The 20,006-nt window shown below is 45.2% G+C and overlaps 1 protein-coding gene across 1 annotated transcript; it reads left to right on the top strand.

The window, feature by feature from the left end:
* Positions 1-563: 563 nt before the first annotated feature.
* LOC311101755 (D(2)-like dopamine receptor) lies at positions 564-19,737 on the top strand. Its single transcript, XM_084142938.1, has 7 exons — positions 564-872; positions 14,929-15,038; positions 16,418-16,554; positions 17,079-17,281; positions 18,119-18,205; positions 18,410-18,791; positions 19,184-19,737. The coding sequence occupies exons 1-7, from the start codon at positions 594-596 to the stop codon at positions 19,378-19,380; spliced, it is 1,395 nt and encodes a 464-aa protein (XP_083999064.1). The 5' UTR covers positions 564-593; the 3' UTR covers positions 19,381-19,737.
* Positions 19,738-20,006: the final 269 nt, after the last annotated feature.

Here is a 20,006-nt window from a genome sequence, read left to right as displayed (position 1 = left end):
ATGCACAGCAGGTATAAGGATAAGGCTGGATGCTGGTATAGCCCCAGTGAGCACTGCAAGGACAATCAGTTCAAACACAAGCTTTCAGCACAGCAGTGAGAACAATCTCACATAAATAAAGAATTGGAGCGGGCAATAAATTAGATCAGACAGCACAGGGCATCTGCAGGGTAAAGGCACAGGCCTGGGTCCCCCGGGGCAATGCTTTCAAATAGGCAGGAGGCAGGAGCACGTGATGAAGGGAGCGAGAGAGGGAGATAGAATCCCTGAGCTAACCTCTCGGCTGCTGAGTCTAAAGAAAGTTCCTCATGTAGAGTGCACACCGTCGTACACACAGATGTGTGCATTCACACAGACACGAATGCACGCACACATACTCACAAAAAAATGCAGACACGCATAGAGCGAGAGAGAGAGATAAAGACAATCATGTAAATGCGCAATCATCAATTTTGTATTTTAGCTGACACACACATACACACACACACATACACACACACAGCTCTTGTAATTAAAGCTGAATATGTAAATTATCTCTATTTTTCTTTGTCTCCGTTTCAGGGCCCGTTCTCGGCCTTCGTCACTCACAGCTAATGGATGTCCTCACACAGTATGCCTACAATGAGAGTTTCTGGGACAATGGGAATGGGAGCTTCAATGACACGGAGAGTGGGCAGAAGCACCCGTACAATTACTATGCCATGCTCCTGACACTGCTCATCCTCGTAATCGTCTTTGGCAATGTGTTGGTGTGCATGGCCGTGTCCAGGGAGAAGGCCCTCCAGTCCACCACCAATTACCTGATCGTCAGCCTGGCCGTGGCTGACCTGCTGGTGGCCACCTTGGTTATGCCCTGGGTTGTCTATCTGGAGGTAGGTTACCTACACACCCACGCATGCTCTTTCATTGGCAGAAAGGCTTGAAGCTAAAGATACAGTGTCGTTTTTTTTTACCCTGTGGTTGTTGGAGGTAGGCTGTACACCCATGCATCTTTGTCATTGGCTAAAAGATGCAGTGTAGTTTTCTTTCCAATGAGGATGCACAGCAGATTGCGTACATGATCATAGCTGAAGCAAAATAAACACACACAAACAACAGGTTGTTTGATTACACTTATGCCAATCAGGGTTTCTTTTACCCTTCCTCTTTGATTTTGCTCTTGCATTGACCCTCCTGCTCAGTCCTCCAAAATGAAAACAAACCATTAGGGCCACCATTGTTGATCTGAAAAAGAATACATTCAAAGTGCTCCTTTATTAATGGTCTGGTTATGGAACAACTTTCCCAAGTTGTCTGTCATTGAAGCATTTTTAGCATTATGCAAACAGAAGCCTAATTGTTCTGACAAGAAATTGCAAATGAAAGGAAAAGGCCACAATTGCTGGAACAACGTGAATGGAATGTGTGTCTGTTTTTATTGTGTATCTTCTCCACATAACTGGTTCAAGATATTAATTTTAACTAAATGAATAATAAATACACTTAAATATATTTTAAAAAATTTACTACATGGCTTTTAATATGCAATGTAATTGTGGAATTTAATAGATAAGAATTAAGATGGCATCAGCATTAAATTGTGGGAAATAGCATTGCATATTATAACTGACAGTTTAATGAGTCACTCAATAAAAAAGTAATCACTCTAGCAAATAGGCTGTAATGTTGATAAAATGTCTACTGTAGACAGGAGGTCAGACGATTAAGTCTAAACAAAGTGAGAAAATTAATAAATTCACATCATGAAAAGAATGGCGCTGTACCTTGAAAGCTACAGTGCTATGAAAAAGTATTTGCCCCCTTTCTAATTTTCTCTACTTTTGCATATTTGTGATACTGAATGTTATCAGATCTTCAACCAAAACCTAAAATTAGATAAAGGGAACATAAGTGAACAAATAACACAACAATTACATATTTATTTCATAAACAAAGTTATGCAACACCCAATTCCCCTGTGTGAAAAAGTAATTGCCCCCTTACACTCAATAACTGGTTGTGCCACCTTTAGCTGCAATGACTCCAACCAAATGCTTCCTGTAGTTGTTGATCAGTCTCTCACGTCGCTGTGGAGGAATTTTGGCCCACTCTTCCATGCAGAACTGCTTTAACTCAGTGACGTGTGGGTTTTCAAGCATGAACTGCTCGTTTCAAGTCCTGCCACAACATCTCAATTGGGATTAGGTCTGGACTTTGACTAGGCCATTCCAAAACTTCGAATTTGTTGCTTTTTAGCAATTTTCATGTAGACTTGATTGTGTGTTTTGGATCGTTGTCTTGCTGCATGACCCAGCTGCGCTTCAGCTTCAGCTCACAGACAGATGGTCTGACATTCTCCTGTAGAATTCTCTGATACAGAGCAGAATTCATGGTTCCTTCTATTAAGGCAAGTCGTCCAGGTCCTGAGGCAGCAAAGCATCCCCAGACCATCACACCACCACCACCATGCTTGACCTTTGGTACGATGTTCTTACTGTGGAATGCAGTGTTTGGTTTTCGCCAGGCATAATGGGACCCATCTCGTCCAAAAAGTTATTAGGTTTTGGTTGAAGATCTGATGACATTCAGTATCACAAATATGCAAAAGTAGAGAAAATTAGAAAGGGAGAAAATACTTTTTCATAACACTGTATCTAGCTTAGTATGTGGAGCAGCAGCACTGGCAATGTCAAAATGTAAAACGTATGTACTCATTCCCCAGATATACTGTAGCTAGGTTAGACAACATCGGTGAATTATTATGTATTATTTTGTGATGTGACTTTTAAAACTGTCTTGTGTGATCTAGGTGTGTGCTGTGTAAACCACGTAAGGTTGAATCAATGCCCAGTGACATTTGCGACGTAAAGCAGCGGAACGGTAGCCTTGGGCAACAACACAATCAACCTCATTCCAGCAAAGCAATTGAGGGCAGGAAGTAGAACAGGTTTCGGAGAAAAACCCCTTGCCTTACCTCGCTGTGTTAGGATGTTATTTTTGACCGTGGTCTTTGGCCAGTGATGTGAGAGGCCATCCAAGACTGCAGTGAAATAATCCTCCTGTGTGTGTATCAATGAGCCCGTCTCCTGATTACCAGGGCTATCAAATTACACTGAAATCGATAACCTGTCATGTGCTTTGGAGAAAAACTGACTTGATCTCTTGCTCTAGCATCCAAGAAAACCTCAATGATTCTCCTGTGTTTATATGGTCTACTTACATTTTACATTTGTTTAAATGTTTAGACATTTAGCCGATGCTCTTATCCAGAGCGACTTACAGGAGCAATTAGGATGAAGTGCCTTGCTCAAGGGCACATCGGCAGATTGTTCACCTAGTTGGCTCAGGGATTCGAACCAGCGACCTTTCGGTACTGGCCCAATGCTCTAAACCGCTAGGCTACTTCTGACAAAAGGTTGAGAAATGCCACACAGTAGGTTAACTCATTACACAACCTTTCCACAGTGACCCTCAGCTCTCTTCAAACGGGCCTCTCAATTGTATTACAAAGGATACCAAGTTTAAGGTCATGTGTGGATTAGTACACGCTTAACAAGAAGTTAAGGATATACCGAATGAGATTTGAAGGTTTGTTGTGCACAAATCCCATTCAGTTTGTCTTACCGACTAATAGTAGCATAACCAGCCTTTACAATGCTTTGGAAATGGCACAAATTAAAATATGTGCCTCTTACGTGGTAGGCTGCAGCTTGGCAACATTATAAGGGCTTATTGTTAACATGAGAATAAGCACTGCCTTCAAGTGAAATGGGTGAATTTTTTTGGCAACGTCTTTGCGTTTGTTTGGATGATTCACACTCGTGAAACATTCGATTTCTAGCGGAGAAAAGAGATGTCATGTAGGATTATGCTTCGACACGACCAAAATAAACACATTGATCTTTTGTTGTGACAATGTCGTGTTTGGGTCACCATCCCTCTCCCGGGAAAACATTGCTGCGAGACCATTGTCTATCTTTTTCATTTTGGTGAGATCTTGTTCAGGTTCAGGTTAATGTATCTGCCTAGTCTAAGAACAAGCCGTGGTAATGTACTGGTCACAGTCTGCTGCAGGAGCACTGTTGCCCTTTCTTGCTAAATGCTAAATTTGCATGAATTATGAATACATTTTGCTTTCATTCGACCATGCCAAATGTGGTATATTGAGAGCATCTTCTTGTCATATGCTAGATGACCTTAGATCTTCAGACGTTTATTGGCTTTGATGAGCAGCTGGGAAAGATGCTTAGCCTCTCTCCCTCACAGTGTGTTAAACAAAGTGTCTGTGCAGACAGCAAATGAAATGTTGGCATTTCTGAGAACGTGCGATATATAATGTACAATCTCAACGCAAAATGAGAAAACCAAAACATCCGGACCAAATGAGAAAATATGTATCGGGCCGCAGTCAACATTAACATAGCAATTGGATTTCTCGCTGTGTTGCATTTACGATGTCACCGATGTTAGGGCATTCCTCGACCAAATCAATCCTACGTTTGCCAGCATCACTAACATCATGGTGGAAGTAGATATATGTTTCCAATAAGCCATGATCCAAGATGTCTATGGGTGTTAGTCATGAGCTCTATTCCCACCAGTTAGAGAGGAGTGTTAATAGGCTGATGTGTGGAGCCTGGTATAGAGAAACTTTCATTAGGCTTGTCAGATCATTCTTTAATCACTGGCAGGGCTGCAGACAGACAACCAGAAGCAAAGACATAACCCTCTTCAAGCCTGAGCTTGGCATAATTAATAACACACTGCCTCAGGACTGAGATCAATCAGACAGGTCTCCTTGAGCCCAGCCTCGCAGCTCTGGCTGTTTAAAAAAAAGGAAAGGGTGAGATGCAGATATCTCTGGGCTTGACAACTCTAATAAAATTCAGTGAGAAACTGAGTGAGATGCAAAGCACCACTCTCAGTAGTGGGGAAATGAGGATCTGCCACGATGGGCGGGCTTTGAAGCGCACTGTCAGTCATGCAGGGATGTTATCTAGTAGATACCAATGGGAGCCCTGTTCTTGTGGAGAGTGGAGGTGGTTTGTGAATAAGAATGGGTTCATCAGGCTCTTGGGAATGAAGTAGAAGAATAGGCTACTCATTATACGTTAAAATCTCTCTCTCTCTCTCTTTGTTGTGAGTGGAAGGATGAGGACTTGGTGTGTGTGTGTGTAATCCAGAGGAAGAGGCGAAGCGAGACCTCTCGCTAAAATATGCCCAAAATAAGGACAGTTTGTTTCTATGGGCTTATTTTGGACCTAAGCTTGTCGCCTCTCTTCCCGCCTTTGGGACAACGACTCCCATTGTTAGGGTGGAGACGTACATCTCTTCATTATATACAGCTCTCTGGTGTAAACTGGAAGGTGCACACAGCACAGAAGAAGCGAATGAGACGAGACCAAAAAGACATGAGAACAAATGGACATAAACGCTCATAAAAAATACAACAAAAACTAGATTATTGCGGTAAAGGCATTTGTAATACCGCGCAAAAACATACATTTGAATTAATCAAATGAATTAGATATATTGCCCAGCCCTAAGCCATGGTAGCCAAAATAATAGGTAACTGGGCATTTCTATACATGACCCTAAGCATGATGGGATATGAATTGCTTAATTAACTCAGGAACCACACCTGTGTGGAAGCACCTGCTTTCAATATACTTCGTATCCTTCATTTACTCAAGTGTTTCCATTATTTTGGCTATTCTCTCTCTCTCTCTCTCTCTCTCTCTCTCTCTCTCTCTCTCTCTCTCTCTCTCTCTCTCTCTCTCTCTCTCTCTCTCTCTCTCTCTCTCTCTCTCTCTCTCTCTCTATATATATATATATATATATATATATATATATATATATATATATATATACTGTATATATACACATTACCAACAGTATGTGGACACCTGCTTGTCGAACATCTCATTCCAAAATCATGAGTATTAATATGGAGTTGGTCCCCCCTTTGCCGCTATAACAGCCTCCACTCTTCTGAGAAGGCTTTCCACTAGATGTTGGAACATTGCTGCGGGGACTTGCTTCCATTCAGCCACAAGATTATTAGTGAGGTCGGGCACTGATGTTGGGCGATTAGGCCTGGCTCGCAGTCGGCATTCCAATTCATCCCAAAGGTGTTCGCTGGGGTTGAGGTCAGGGCTCTGTGCAGGCCAGTCAAGTTCTTCCACATCGATCTGGACAAACCATTTCTGTATGGACCTTGCTTTGTGCACAGGGGCATCGTCATGCTGAAACAGGAAAGGGCCTTCCCCAAACTGTTGCTACAAAGTTGGAAGCACAGAATCGACTATCATGCAGCTCCCTCCTGGACTGCCATGCAGAAATATCAGCCCACAGAGAGAAGCACGAGATTAAACTTCACTCAACTTTCTAGAGCGGTGGTCACCAACTGGTCGATCGCGATCGACTGGTCGATCTCCAAGGCATTCCTGGTCGATCGCCAAACATTTCTGTAAAAACCCAACGATAAAGCCTTGTGTTCCTATTTTTTTCATCTCGGGCTGTTGGTGGTAGGTGCACCCGATTCAGCTGCCCTGCGCGCCGGGTAGGCCAACTGTTGCCATTTTTAACCATTTCATGCGTCTGAAGGTACGAACTCTGCCTTCCCGGAGGGCCCAGAGAGCAAATCAAGTGCACTATAGGCCTACAGCTGGCCAATCGGATGGCTCAGATGACCGTGACTGCAGTAACGTAGCAGGCATAAAAGAAAGCTACAGCAAAGTTGATACTGTGAGATTTCACAATGTTTAAAACCATGACTAGAGAGAGACTGTCAACGAGGACAGCAAAGAGATGCTGTTTTTATGAGTGAGTTCATGTTTAAGTTCTTACTCAGCACTGTCAACACTTTGTATTCAACACTTTTATAAGCCATAAAATGCGCGTTCTTCCTATTTACATGAGTAGGAAAGTGTATCTATAGGCTTGCTGTCACGGATTCTGCCGAGGCTGCTCCTCCTCCTTGCTCGGGCAGGCTTCGGCGTTCGTCGTCCCCGGAGTACTAGCTACTGCCGATCGATGTTTCGTTGTTTGTCTTGTTTTGTCTTGAGTAGTTACACCTGTTGTCTATTATGTTTGATTGTATAGCCTATAATTACCCTTGTCTCACGTTTGGTATTTGTGTGTTATTGTTTTGTGTCTAGTCGGTATCGGCATTGCTGTATTTTCCATATTACGTGTATGGTGTTTTTCCCTCCAGGTTCGGAGGTTTTGTTTTGCGCTTTACATTCAGTAAAGTAAGTCTGCTAGTATCTCTGTGTCCTGCGCTTGACTTCACTCGCCGCATACACATCGCACCTTGACAGAATAACACACCACACCATGGAGTCAGCAGGATCAGCGGTACCAACGGGATCATTGGAGGAGCGCGTAAGCAGCCAAGACGCCATGATCCAGAGACTGGGCACCGCCATGCAGGATGTTATGAACACTTTGAGCCGATGGGAGAGAGGAGGTTTGCCCACACCTCCTCCAACAATACCACCACCCTCAGCCATACCCATCGTTCCATCTCCGGAGTCCAGTGGGATTCGGCTCTCGCTCCCGAGGGCTTATGATGGCACCGCGGCCAGGTGTCAGGGTTTCCTGCTCCAAGTAGAACTCTACCTGGCAACCATTCACCCGGCGCCCTCGGGATACGAGAGCGTTTCCGCCCTCATCTCCTGTCTGTCCGGCAAGGCACTGGCCAATGCCGAATGGAGGGGAATAGACGCCGCTACAGTCAGTTATGCAGAGTTCTCCCGCCGCTTCAGGGCGGTTTTCGATCATCCCCCAGAGGGGAAAGCGGCGGGGGAGCGTCTGTTCCACCTCAGACAGGGGAAGAGGAGCGCGCAGGAATTCGCACTGGATTTCCGGACTCTGGCGGCCAATGCGGGATGGAATGAGAGGGCCCTCATCGACCACTATAGGTGCAGCCTACGGGAGGACGTTCGCCGAGAGTTGGCCTGCAGGGACACCAACCTAAGCTTCGATCAGTTGGTGGACATGTCGATTCGTCTGGATACCCTGTTGGCTACCCGCGGGCGTCCGGAGCTGGGGCCATCCATTCCATCCCCCAGCACCTCCGAGCCGAGCCCTATGGAGCTCGGGGGTGCTGGTGCTAGAGAGAGGAGGAGAGAGACCAGGAGAGAGGCCGTCCCCTGCACCAACTGTGGCCGCAGAGGACACACTGCGGTTCGGTGCTCGGGAGGGTCTCCTAGGGATCGAGGCAGCAGGTCACGCACTGATGAGTCATTCCAGGTGAGTAAGCGCCCAACTCACCCAGAGCTCTCTGTTGTCCACATGTGTATCCAAGTTGTGTTTCCCGAGGTTTCTTCTCACTCCCAGCATAAGGCGCTAGTCGATTCAGGCGCAGCTGGGAATTTTATTGATCGCAGTTTCTGTTATAAGTTAGGGATTCCCCTCATACCAGTCGATGTGCCCTTCCCTATCCATGCCCTAGACAGCCGCCCTTTGGGGTCGGGATTGATTAGGGAGGTCACAGCGCCACTTAAGATGAAGACGCAGGGGGGTCATGAGGAGATTATACAGTTGTATTTGATCGACTCTCCTGCGTTTCCCTTGGTGTTGGGGCTTCCTTGGTTAATATCTCATGACCCCAACATTTCATGGCAACAGAGGGCTCTCAGGGAATGGTCTGATCAGTGTGTCGGGCGTTGTATAGGTGTTTCCGTAGGGGCGACAACGGTGGAAAGTCCGAACCAAATGCCCGCACTGCACATTCCTCCTGAGTATACAGATTTGGCACTCGTCTTCAGTAAGAAGAGGGCGACTCAATTACCACCTCATAGACAGGGGGATTGTGCGATAGACCTCCAGGCAGGCGCTGCACTTCCGCATAGTCATGTGTATCCTCTGTCTCCAGAGGAGACGGCGGCTATGGAGACATACGTCACCGAATCTCTGGGACAGGGATACATACGGTCCTCGAGTTTCTTTTTTGTGAAGAAGAAGGATGGAGGTTTGCGCCCGTGTATTGATTACCGTGGTCTCAATCAGATTACCATTAAATACAGTTATCCTCTCCCTCTGATTGCGAGTATGACGGAGTCATTACACGGGGCGCGATTCTTCACAAAATTGGATCTCAGGAGCACTTACAACCTGGTGCGCATTAGGGAGGGAGATGAATGGAAAACAGCATTTAGTACCACCTCGGGTCACTATGAGTACCTCGTCATGCCCTATGGGTTAATGAATGCTCCTTCAGTCTTCCAATCATTTGTGGACGAGATTTTCCGGGATTTGCATGGACAGGGTGTAGTGGTGTATATTGATGACATTCTAATATACTCCGCTACACGAGCCGAGCATGTGTCCCTGGTGCGTCGGGTGTTGGGTAGGCTGTTGGAGCATGACTTGTATGTGAAGGCGGAGAAATGCCTGTTTTTCCAGGAGTCCATCTCCTTCCTGGGACATCGGTTGTCCGTGTCAGGGGTGGAGATGGAGATTGACCGCGTTTCAGCCGTGCGTAATTGGCAGACTCCCACCACGGTTAAGGAGGTGCAGCGGTTTTTGGGTTTTGCCAATTACTACCGGAGGTTTATCCGGGGTTTTGGACAGGTAGCAGCTCCCATCACCTCCCTGCTAAAGGGGGGCCCGGTGCGTTTGCAGTGGTCGGCTGAGGCGGACAGGGCGTTTAGACATCTGAAGGACCTGTTCACCTCAGTTCCGGTGCTGGCACATCCGGACCTCTCTTTGGCGTTCCAAGTGGAGGTGGATGCGTCAGAGGCGGGGATTGGTGCTGTACTGTCTCAACGCTCGGGCACGCCTCCTAAACTCTGTCCCTGTGCCTTTTATTCTAAGAAGCTCAGTCCGGCGGAACGTAATTATGACGTGGGGGACAGGGAGCTGCTAGCGGTGGTTCAAGCCCTAAAGGTGTGGAGGCATTGGCTTGAGGGGGCTAAACACCCTTTCCTCATTCTGACTGACCATCGTAACCTGGAGTACATCCGGGCAGCGAGGAGACTGAACCCTCGTCAGGCTAGGTGGGCCATGTTTCTGGCCCGGTTTGTATTTAAGCTCACGTATATACCAGGGTCACAGAACGTGAAGGCAGATGCCCTGTCCCGGCGATATGACACAGAGGAGAGGTCCATTGAGCCCACTCCCATACTTCCAGAGTCTTGTCTGGTGGCACCGGTGGTGTGGGAGGTCGATGCGGAGATTGAGCGGGCGTTACGTACAGACCCTACTCCTCCTGAGTGTCCAGAGGGGCGGAAGTACGTGCCGCTCGAGATCCGTGATCGACTGATATATTGGGCTCACACGTCACCCTCCTCTGGTCATCCTGGTATTGGCCGGACAGTGCACTGCCTTAGTGAGAAGTACTGGTGGCCAACCTTAGCTAAGGACGTGAGGGTTTATGTCTCCTCCTGCTCGGTGTGCGCCCAGTGTAAGGCACCTAGACACCTGCCCAGGGGGAAGTTACAACCCCCACCCGTTCCACAACGGCCGTGGTCTCACCTATCGGTGGACTTTGTCACGGACCTTCCCCCCTCCCAGGGGAATACCACGATTTTGGTCGTTGTGGATCGGTTTTCTAAGGCCTGCCGTCTCATTCCAATGCCAGGTCTCCCTACTGCCCTACAAACTGCTGAGGCCCTGTTTACACACGTCTTCCGGCACTACGGGGTGCCTGAGGATATAGTGTCTGATCGGGGTCCCCAGTTCACCTCTAGAGTCTGGAGGGCGTTTATGGAACGTTTGGGGGTCTCGATTAGCCTTACCTCGGGTTTTCACCCTGAGAGTAATGGGCAGGTGAAGAGAGTAAACCAGGATGTGGGTAGGTTTCTGAGGTCCTATTGCCAGGACCGGCAGGAGGAGTGGTCCGGAGGAACGGTGCTGGGTCCCTAGGAGGGACATCTTAGATCCCTCCCTCTTGACGGAGTTCCACCGGTGTCATCCGACTCGCCCTGCTCCGCGTCCTCCTGGCCGTCCCCGAGGCCGGGGTCGGCGCACGGCTGGAGCCGCGCGTCAAGGGGGGGGGGGTACTGTCACGGATTCTGCCGAGGCTGCTCCTCCTCCTTGCTCGGGCAGGCTTCGGCGTTCGTCGTCCCCGGAGTACTAGCTACTGCCGATCGATGTTTCGTTGTTTGTCTTGTTTTGTCTTGAGTAGTTACACCTGTTGTCTATTATGTTTGATTGTATAGCCTATAATTACCCTTGTCTCACGTTTGGTATTTGTGTGTTATTATTTTGTGTCTAGTCGGTATCGGCATTGCTGTATTTTCCATATTACGTGTATGGTGTTTTTCCCTCCAGGTTCGGAGGTTTTGTTTTGTGCTTTACATTCAGTAAAGTAAGTCTGCTAGTATCTCTGTGTCCTGCGCTTGACTTCACTCGCCGCATACACATCGCACCTTGACACTTGCGTTGTTATCATTATTAGCGGCTTGGGTCTTTTTTAATATTGAGGATTTATTTATCTTTCTCTGTTCATCTGAGTAACAAAATTTATTTGTGCATGAGGCAGAAATAATGCGGTGCGACTCGAGTTTCTCCATCAGCTGGAAGACGGTGTCCCTTTTTGGTCAGTATCAGTGGAGGAAAGGGAGAGTGGAGGGACGTTGAGAGGCGGACCCTCAGTCTGCTGCTCTCTCCCTCCGCTGAGACTGACCAACAGATGCAGGCACCATCAACCCAGTAAAATAAAAATATAAACACAACATGTTACAGTTCATATAAGGAAATCAGTCAATTGAAATAAATTCCTTAAGCCCTAATCTATAGATTTCACATGACTGGGCAGCGGTGCAGCCATGGATGGGCCTTGGAGGGCACAGGCCCACCCACTTGGCAGCCAGGCCCACCTACCTGGGAGCCAGGCACTGCCAATCAGAATGAGTTTTTCCCCACAAAATGGCTTTATTACAGACAGAAATACTCCTCAGCACCCCTCAGCTCAATAAATATGGGTCCAACCTTTACATGTTGCGTTTATATTTTTGTTCAGTATAAATTATTTAAATGTATGCTCACTCAACTGTGCTTCACAATTAATACAACAACTGATCTATTACCGGTGTGATCATATAGCCTACCTCAAATGTTGCCCACCAAAAATTGAGGGAGCATTGGTTGGCACTATGCATTTGGGCAGTTAGCGTTCTCCTGGCATCCACCAAACCCAGATTAGTCCGTCGGACTGACAGATGGTGAAGCGTGATTCATCACTCCAGAGAACGTGTTTCCACTGCTCCAGAGTCCAATGGCGGCAAACTTTACACCACTCCAGCCGACACTTGGCATTGCGCATGGTGATCTTAGGCTTGTGTGCGGCTGCTCGGCCATGGAAACCCATTTCCTCCAGAGGCAGTTTGTAACTCAATAGTGAGTGTTGCAACCGAGGACAGACGAGCTGAGCCGTTGTTGCTCCTAGATAATTCCACTTCACAATAGCAGCACTTACAGTTGACCGGGGCAGATCTAGCAGGACAGAAATTTGACGAACTGACTTGTTGGAAAGGTGGCATCCTATGACGGTGCCACAGTACAAGTCACTGAGCTCTTCATTAAGGCCATTCTACTACCAATGTTTGTCCATGGAGATTGCATGACTTTGTGCAAAATGTTATACACCTGTCAGCAACGGGTGTGGCAGAAATAGCCGAATCCACTAATTTGAAGGGGTGTCCAAATACTTTTGTAGTGTATATACACTCAGTTGCCAGTTTATTAGGTATACCACCCTGTTCACGAAAATGGTTTGCTCTTACAGACAGTGAGTCATGTGGCTTGCTATATAAAGCAGGCAGCCACACATCGAGGCATTCAGTTACTGTTCAATTGAACGTTAGAACGGGCAAAACTAGAAAAACTATGCGACTTTCAGCGTGGTATGATCGTCGGTGCCAGGTGTACCAGATCCAGTATCTCAGAAACGGCTGGCATCCTCTGCTTTTCACGCATGACAATGTCTAGGGTTTACCGAGAATGGTGCAACAAATAAAAAAACATCCAGTTAGTGGCAGTCCTGTGGTCTGAAAACAGCTCGTTGAGAGAAGTCAAAGTAGAATGGCAAGAGTCGGACAAGCTAACTGGTAGGCCACAGACAGGCAAATAACGGCACAGTACAACAGTAGTGTGCAGAAATGCATCTCGCAACGCACAACTCGTCGGTCCTTGTCATGGGTGGGCTATTGCAGCAGACGACCACACCGGGTTCCACTCCTATCAGCTAAAAACAAGAAGAAGCGGCTCCAGTGGGCTCGAAATCACCAACACTGGACAATAGAGGAGTGGAAAAACATTGCCTGGTCCGACGAATCCCGGTTCCTGTGCGTCATGCTGATGGCAGAGTCAGGATTTGGCGTAAGCAGCATGAGTCCATGGCCCCATCCTGCCTGGTGTCAATGTTACAGGCTGGTGGCGGTGGTGTAATGGTGTGGGGAATGTTTTCCTGGCACACGTTAGGTCCCATGATACCAATTGAGCAACGTTTGAATGCCACAGCGTATCTGAAAATAGCATCCATTCCCGAAGAATTCAGGCTGTTCAAATCAAATTGTATTTGTCACATGCTTTGTAAACAACAGGTGTAGACTAACTGTGAAATGCTTACTTACGGGCCCTTTCCAACAATGCAAAAAAATAATAATAATAATAAATTGTAGAGAAAATCAAAAAATAACATGAGGAATATATAGAAAAATAATAACACAAGGAGGAACTTCCGGTACTAGTTGGCTGTACCTGATAAACTGGACACTGAGTGTATATACAACATGGGCCAGCACACCCTTTTGCCCTCTGAACAGCTTAAATTTGTCTGGGCATGGACTCTACAAGGTGTCAAAAGCGTTCCACAGGGATGCTGGCCCATGTTGACTCCAATGCTTCCTACAGTTGTGTCAAGTTGGCTGGTAGTAGATAGCTCGTTCCATCTCATGCCACAGATGCTCAATTGAATTCGATCTGGTGCAGGTCACTGCATTAAGCTGAATTCACTGTCATGTTCGTGGAACCATTCCTGGACAATCCTAGCCTTCTGTCATAGGACATTATCCTGCTGAAAAAATTTATTTGCAGATGAATACACTGCTGCCATAAAGGGATGCACCTGATTGGCAATGATGTTCAGATATCCTGTGGCATTCAAACATTGCTCCACTTTTATCAAGGGGCCCAATGTGTGTGCCATGAAAACACACCCCACACCATCACACCACCACCACCAGCCTGCAATGTTGACACACGGCATGATGGATGCATGTACTCCTGTGGTTTTCTCCATACCCTAGTCCTCCCATCAGCATGAAACAGCAGGCACCGGGATTCATCAGACCAGGCAATGTTTTTCCAATTCTCCAGTGTCCAGTGTTTTTGCTGAAAGAAGTGGGCTAGATTACCTTCGGGTGGTGGACCATTCTTGATAAACACGGGAAACTGTTGGGGTGAAAAACTCAGCAGCGTTGTAGTTCTTGACACACTCAAACCGGTGCGCCTGGCACCTACTACCATACCTCATTCAAAGGCACTTAAATATTTTGTCTTAACCATTCACCCTCTGAATGGCACACATACACAATCCATGTCTCAACTGTCTCAAGGCTTAAAAATCATTCTTTAACCTGTCTCCTCCCCTTCAGTTACACTGATTGAAGTGGATTTAACAGGTGACATCAACAAGGGATCATAGCTTTCACCTGGATTCACCTGGTCAGTCTATGTCATGGAAAGATCCGTGTACACTCAGTATATACTGTATACACTGATTTTTTGATTGATTCCGATATAAGTGACAGGGAAATGATGGTTAATGGAGCAGGCATTGGAAGATTCATGAGAACAGATGGAAAGATAAGAACATCTATTGAGGAACATTTAGGGAAAAAACATCTGTTGAAAACCAGTCAGTGCTTGAGTCAGTGCTTGAGGGGGATAAAACAAACAGTTCTGTTGTCTCTAAATTTTGGAACATCTTTCTTTCAGGTGGTGGGAGAGTGGAGGTTTAGTAAAATCCACTGTGACATCTTTGTCACCCTAGATGTCATGATGTGCACTGCTAGCATCCTCAATCTCTGTGCCATCAGCATTGATCGGTAAGTGCCCTTGAAATAGTTGAATCTTGGCTGGAGGCAGGTGCCATTGTGGATTTGTAATGAAAAGCTTTAGATAAAAAATCTTTAAGCAAATTCATTGGAGTCTGGGCCTAGAAGGTCTACTTGCAAACCCATCTGGTACTTTCTATTGAATACCAATTCCATTATTTATGGACTATGCAGTATGCCATTTTCATTTTGCATGATTTTCCACTTCACTGAATTTCATGTCACTAAATGCATATATAGAACAAAAATTAACCTTGGTTATGCGAATACTTACCTCAGAGGTCATTTAAATATTTATTAAAGTAATTTGTATTTGAATACAAAATGTCTGCACATTCTGTTTGTGTGGAGAGTATCTTTGAGTTGTTTATACTGCAGATGCTTATTTTAGGTTTTTAAGATATTACTCACGCATGTTTCATAATTAAATCTGTACTATTGAATAAAGAGTACCCTGAAAGTTAGAGTCCTTAATTGAAACAATAACAAAGTGGCCAACTGCCTCTGTTTTGGTAAACAGCTGATGGATGGGCCTGGAGAAATGTAACCACTGTCAAATTCATAGACAGAGCTATGGATGCAAGGACTGTCCATCCATGATATCAAAATTATAATTTTTGAGGCTATATAGTGTGTGTTTACATTTACATTGTTTACAAACATTGGAGTAAAACAAATGTATAGTTTGTGTTCTGATGGAGTACGACAGTTGAACTAAGCTCATGAGGCATTTATAAGTTCTATTCTTCAAGAATCAATGGGTGTATACTGTATATCATTAATTTATAAGTCCAAAAATTGATATAACAACTAAGGATTCTAACTTTAAGTGCTTAAGTTGCCTTAGGCCTCGTACCTAAAGGTTCCCAACTAAATTACAATAAAATAAAGTAAGCCTGTAAAATATTTGTTTACTTCCTATGGATGTCAGCTCACTCAATAATAAGGTCACACAGCAGGCTAGAGGTTAATTGATAAGGTCCCCTACCAGGGATGTAGTGGAGGGTAATGCATATAAACACATTAAATGCACTTTAAGGGTTAATGCACCTTTTTATTTCCTAAATAGCATTTACACACCTGTTACGCTAAATTATACTTTCTTAGCGTTTACTGTACGTTAGTCGTCTACCGTCATCTCAGAGTTTACCCACCTTTTTTTTCTACCCCTACATCCCTGATGTCCCTACCAAGACAATATAGAGAAAGGTGTTTGCTGTCGCTCCACGTCTAGTCTGCACAGTAGAAAAGCCATATTCAAATGTGGCATATCTGTGTGTACTTGTGCAATCGGATCATGTCTGGCAGTTTATCTAACCCTACGGTGTTTTCCCCTTGTTTTTCCTTCCCTCTGCTTCCTTCCACAACAGATACACAGCAGTCGCCATGCCCATGCTGTACAACACACGCTACAGCTCCAGAAGACGAGTCACTGTTATGATCTCAGTGGTGTGGGTTCTGTCCTTTGCAATATCATGCCCCCTGTTGTTCGGCCTAAATAACACAGGTAATAGCAGGAACTTTGAGCTACCTTGCTCTGCTGCACTGTAATCTTTACTATTGCTCAGTGCTTCCACAGTATTTTGGCTTTTATGGCACTAAGGAGTAGACTCAGTATGATAATGATAGGTGATACCAAACTGTATGACTGCTGTGAATGGGGCAAACAGTGTGGTGGTTAGTTTGAATGCTCCTCTTTCATACACATAGTATATTCATCCAAAATGGCCCTTTTGGGAATTTTGCACTGTATTGAGCAACTCAGTGGCCTTGTGGTTAGAGTGTCCACCTTGAGATTGAAAGGTTGGGAGTTCGATCCCTGGCAGAGTCATACCAAAGCCTGTATAAACGGGACCCGATGCGTCTCAGCTTGGCACACAGAATTAAGGAGGTACATCGAAGATAAGACTCTGCAATAGACTAGCGTCCTGTCCAGGGGTTGTACTTGTACGTCATGCTACAGAGAATGGCTACTGGTTTGACTGGTATTGTTGTTTTTGACCGCCGCAATCATTTTGTTTTCCTCCCTAGCGACTCGCGACGAGGCCCTGTGCATCATCGCCAACCCGGCTTTTGTGGTGTACTCCTCCATTGTGTCCTTCTACATCCCCTTCATCATCACTCTGCTGGTCTACGTGCAGATTTATGTGGTGCTTCGCAAGCGGCGGAAACGGGTGAACACAAAGCGCTCGTGTCAAGGGACAGGCGACCACGACACAGGCACCACGTTAAAGGTGACTAGGCTGCAAATCATGTTTTTCAAAATTGCTCGACACACTTAGGAGAGCCAATTCAATTAAATCCATTGTCAACAACGTGTCGTGTTTTTGGAGAATGTAATCAAACATGAGGAAGCTAAATATTGTCCACAAAGTGTTTGCTATTTCCAGACATGAGAGGCCAAACACATAGATCATGATTTTGTTGGAGGGGGCAAGAAAAACACACGAGATAGCATTCTAGCCGGGATTGAAAAGGGCACACGCAATTATCCTAAGGCGTTTTAAGAGGGTTCTCTTCGTGTTAGCAACATATTCTGCTGTAATTGGTCATTTCACACGACAAATCCCACTTGGTCATGTTACATTGGCCTACTAGATTGGCAGGAGAGCTGAAATGCAACAGTAATTATGATGTGCCTTTAAGTGACCTTTTCTTTTTCTGGATATTGATTTTAGTGGCATTAAAGCATATCAATACAGGGAAAAAAGCAGTGTTTCTCTCAGACCTCTACATTTTTCATGTACATGCATACCTTTGTCTTGGTGTGGGGAAGAGATGGAGAAGAGAAAATACATTCACAAAGTATTAGGCAATTGCAAGGCAAATTGTCCTCATCACCTTTGTACTGTGAGTCAATAAACCATTTCTGAAACAATATTGTCAGTTTAACTCTGTGGACTTTTTATTTCTGCGCTATTGAGTGTTATAGACGTAATGATTCCAATGGGAATCAAATAACAGCGTACACTCAATAGAATTACAGTTTGTTTTGTTAAGAGTGACTCTGAGACCATTTGGTGCCTGTGCAGTGACTGTGTGATAGCTTCTCTCCCCTGTTGTTGTTTCAGGAGAAGTGCAGTCACCCAGGAGATGTGAGGCTGTGCACTGTGATTGTGAAACCTAATGGGAGCTTTCCTGTCAACAAGAAAAAAGTGGTGTGTCAAGTATTTGTAGTGCTATTTTTACAGAATAACTCTCATAAGGGAATGTCTTTACTTTCAAAGGCAGTTAACAAGGTGTCACCTCTATTGTTCCCATTTCTCCCTGTAAGCAAGATATAGAAGTTACTGCTACGTTACTGCTACTACTACTACTACCACTACTACTGCTTTAACATCGTTGTTGATCTCTGTCAGCAGGTCTTCATCAAAGAGGTGGCCCACGAAGGGGACGACATGGAGTTGGACGAGATGACCAACTGCAAACCTCAGAAACAGAAGAATGTGGACAATGCCACCGCCACGCCTGTCAGCCACCAACTCCTCCTGCCAACCAAGGCCAAAGCCAGCCCCACCTCCGTGCCCCACTCCCCGCCTGAGGGCTCCCTCAAAGTGGAGAAGAACGGCGACTCGAAGGACATACTGGCAGAAGTACCCAAAGTGGCTAAAGCGTTTCAGACCGAGGCCTTACCCAACGGCAAAACCCAGACGTCTATCAAGCAGCAACCCACTCTCATGAGTAAGAGGAAGATCTCCCAACAGAAGGAAAAGAAAGCCACTCAAATGTTAGCCATAGTCCTGGGTAAGCCGTTAACACGAATACTACTTTGAATGTTTGAAAGTACTGTTGAACTTTTCAGGAGAGAGGAGGGATACAGACATTGGGGTAAAGTCTATTTTACTTTCACACGTCATAAGCAATAAGACAACTCAATAAAAAGTAGCTGATATCTTTATTTGACTAGCTGTAGTTTTCTGATGCCCTGTATAGGTATATGTTATTCACTTAGTAATCCTTAACTTGAAAAGAGCTTACAGGCAGAAAGTCAGACAATGATGCAGCATTGAGGATAAATCAATTTTGATCAAGTTTAACTTCAGGACATGATTCAATGTTGACATCAATCCAGTAACACGGTACGCGCTGGTTTCTCCGATCTTTTCACATTTTGTCTTCTCTCTCTCTCTTTTCAGGTGTATTCATCATATGCTGGCTTCCTTTTTTCATCACTCATATCTTGAACACCCACTGCACCACATGCAAGGTTCCTGCGGAGATGTATAACGCTTTCACGTGGCTGGGGTATGTGAACAGTGCTGTGAACCCCATCATATACACCACTTTCAATATAGAGTTCAGAAAAGCTTTCATCAAGATCCTGCATTGCTAAGGTTGGCATTTGAGGAGGGAGCTGGAATGAAGAAAAGCGTCACTTAAAGCCTACTAAAATATACCTCATCCACGTGAGGACAGTGCACATGACCATAAATCTCAGTGATGATCTTTGAGAAATGGAGAGACTGAGTAAATGCCACACATGAAGTCATGGGGACATTTGTGGATTATTCTGTGGACTCATGTTCTCCCACATGAATGTATATCGAGGAATAACGTCTTTATCAATGAACTGTTTCTTGGAAATGTCATATTGTTCTTAACCATCGTGCTTGTCGCTTAAGAGCCATCCATGTAAGGAAATGTAAAGAATACACAAGAAGATGTGTTTAAAAACACTAAAGCAAGCCACCTATTTAACCTATATATTGTATATAATGTCTTTTGATAATGGCTGAATCCCGCAAAGAACAATTAGATATCAACAAATCAGTGTTCATCTCAGTATTAAACCTGATAATATTAAACTAGTCATCTATGAGCTCTGCATCTTTAAACCACCCACAGAATGGAATGTGTGTTACATAGAGATGAAATATTTTAACTCATAGTTTTCTCACTGGTCTGCTTGGCAAGAGAGGCAGCAACATATTTGTGATAAATTAAATTATCATTATTATG

Source organism: Coregonus lavaretus, assembly GCF_964263955.1.
Source record: "Coregonus lavaretus genome assembly, chromosome: 26".
Classification (NCBI taxonomy): domain Eukaryota; kingdom Metazoa; phylum Chordata; class Actinopteri; order Salmoniformes; family Salmonidae; genus Coregonus; species Coregonus lavaretus.
Note: the sequence above shows the minus strand (reverse complement) of the source record. Positions and strands in the feature narration are given on the sequence as shown.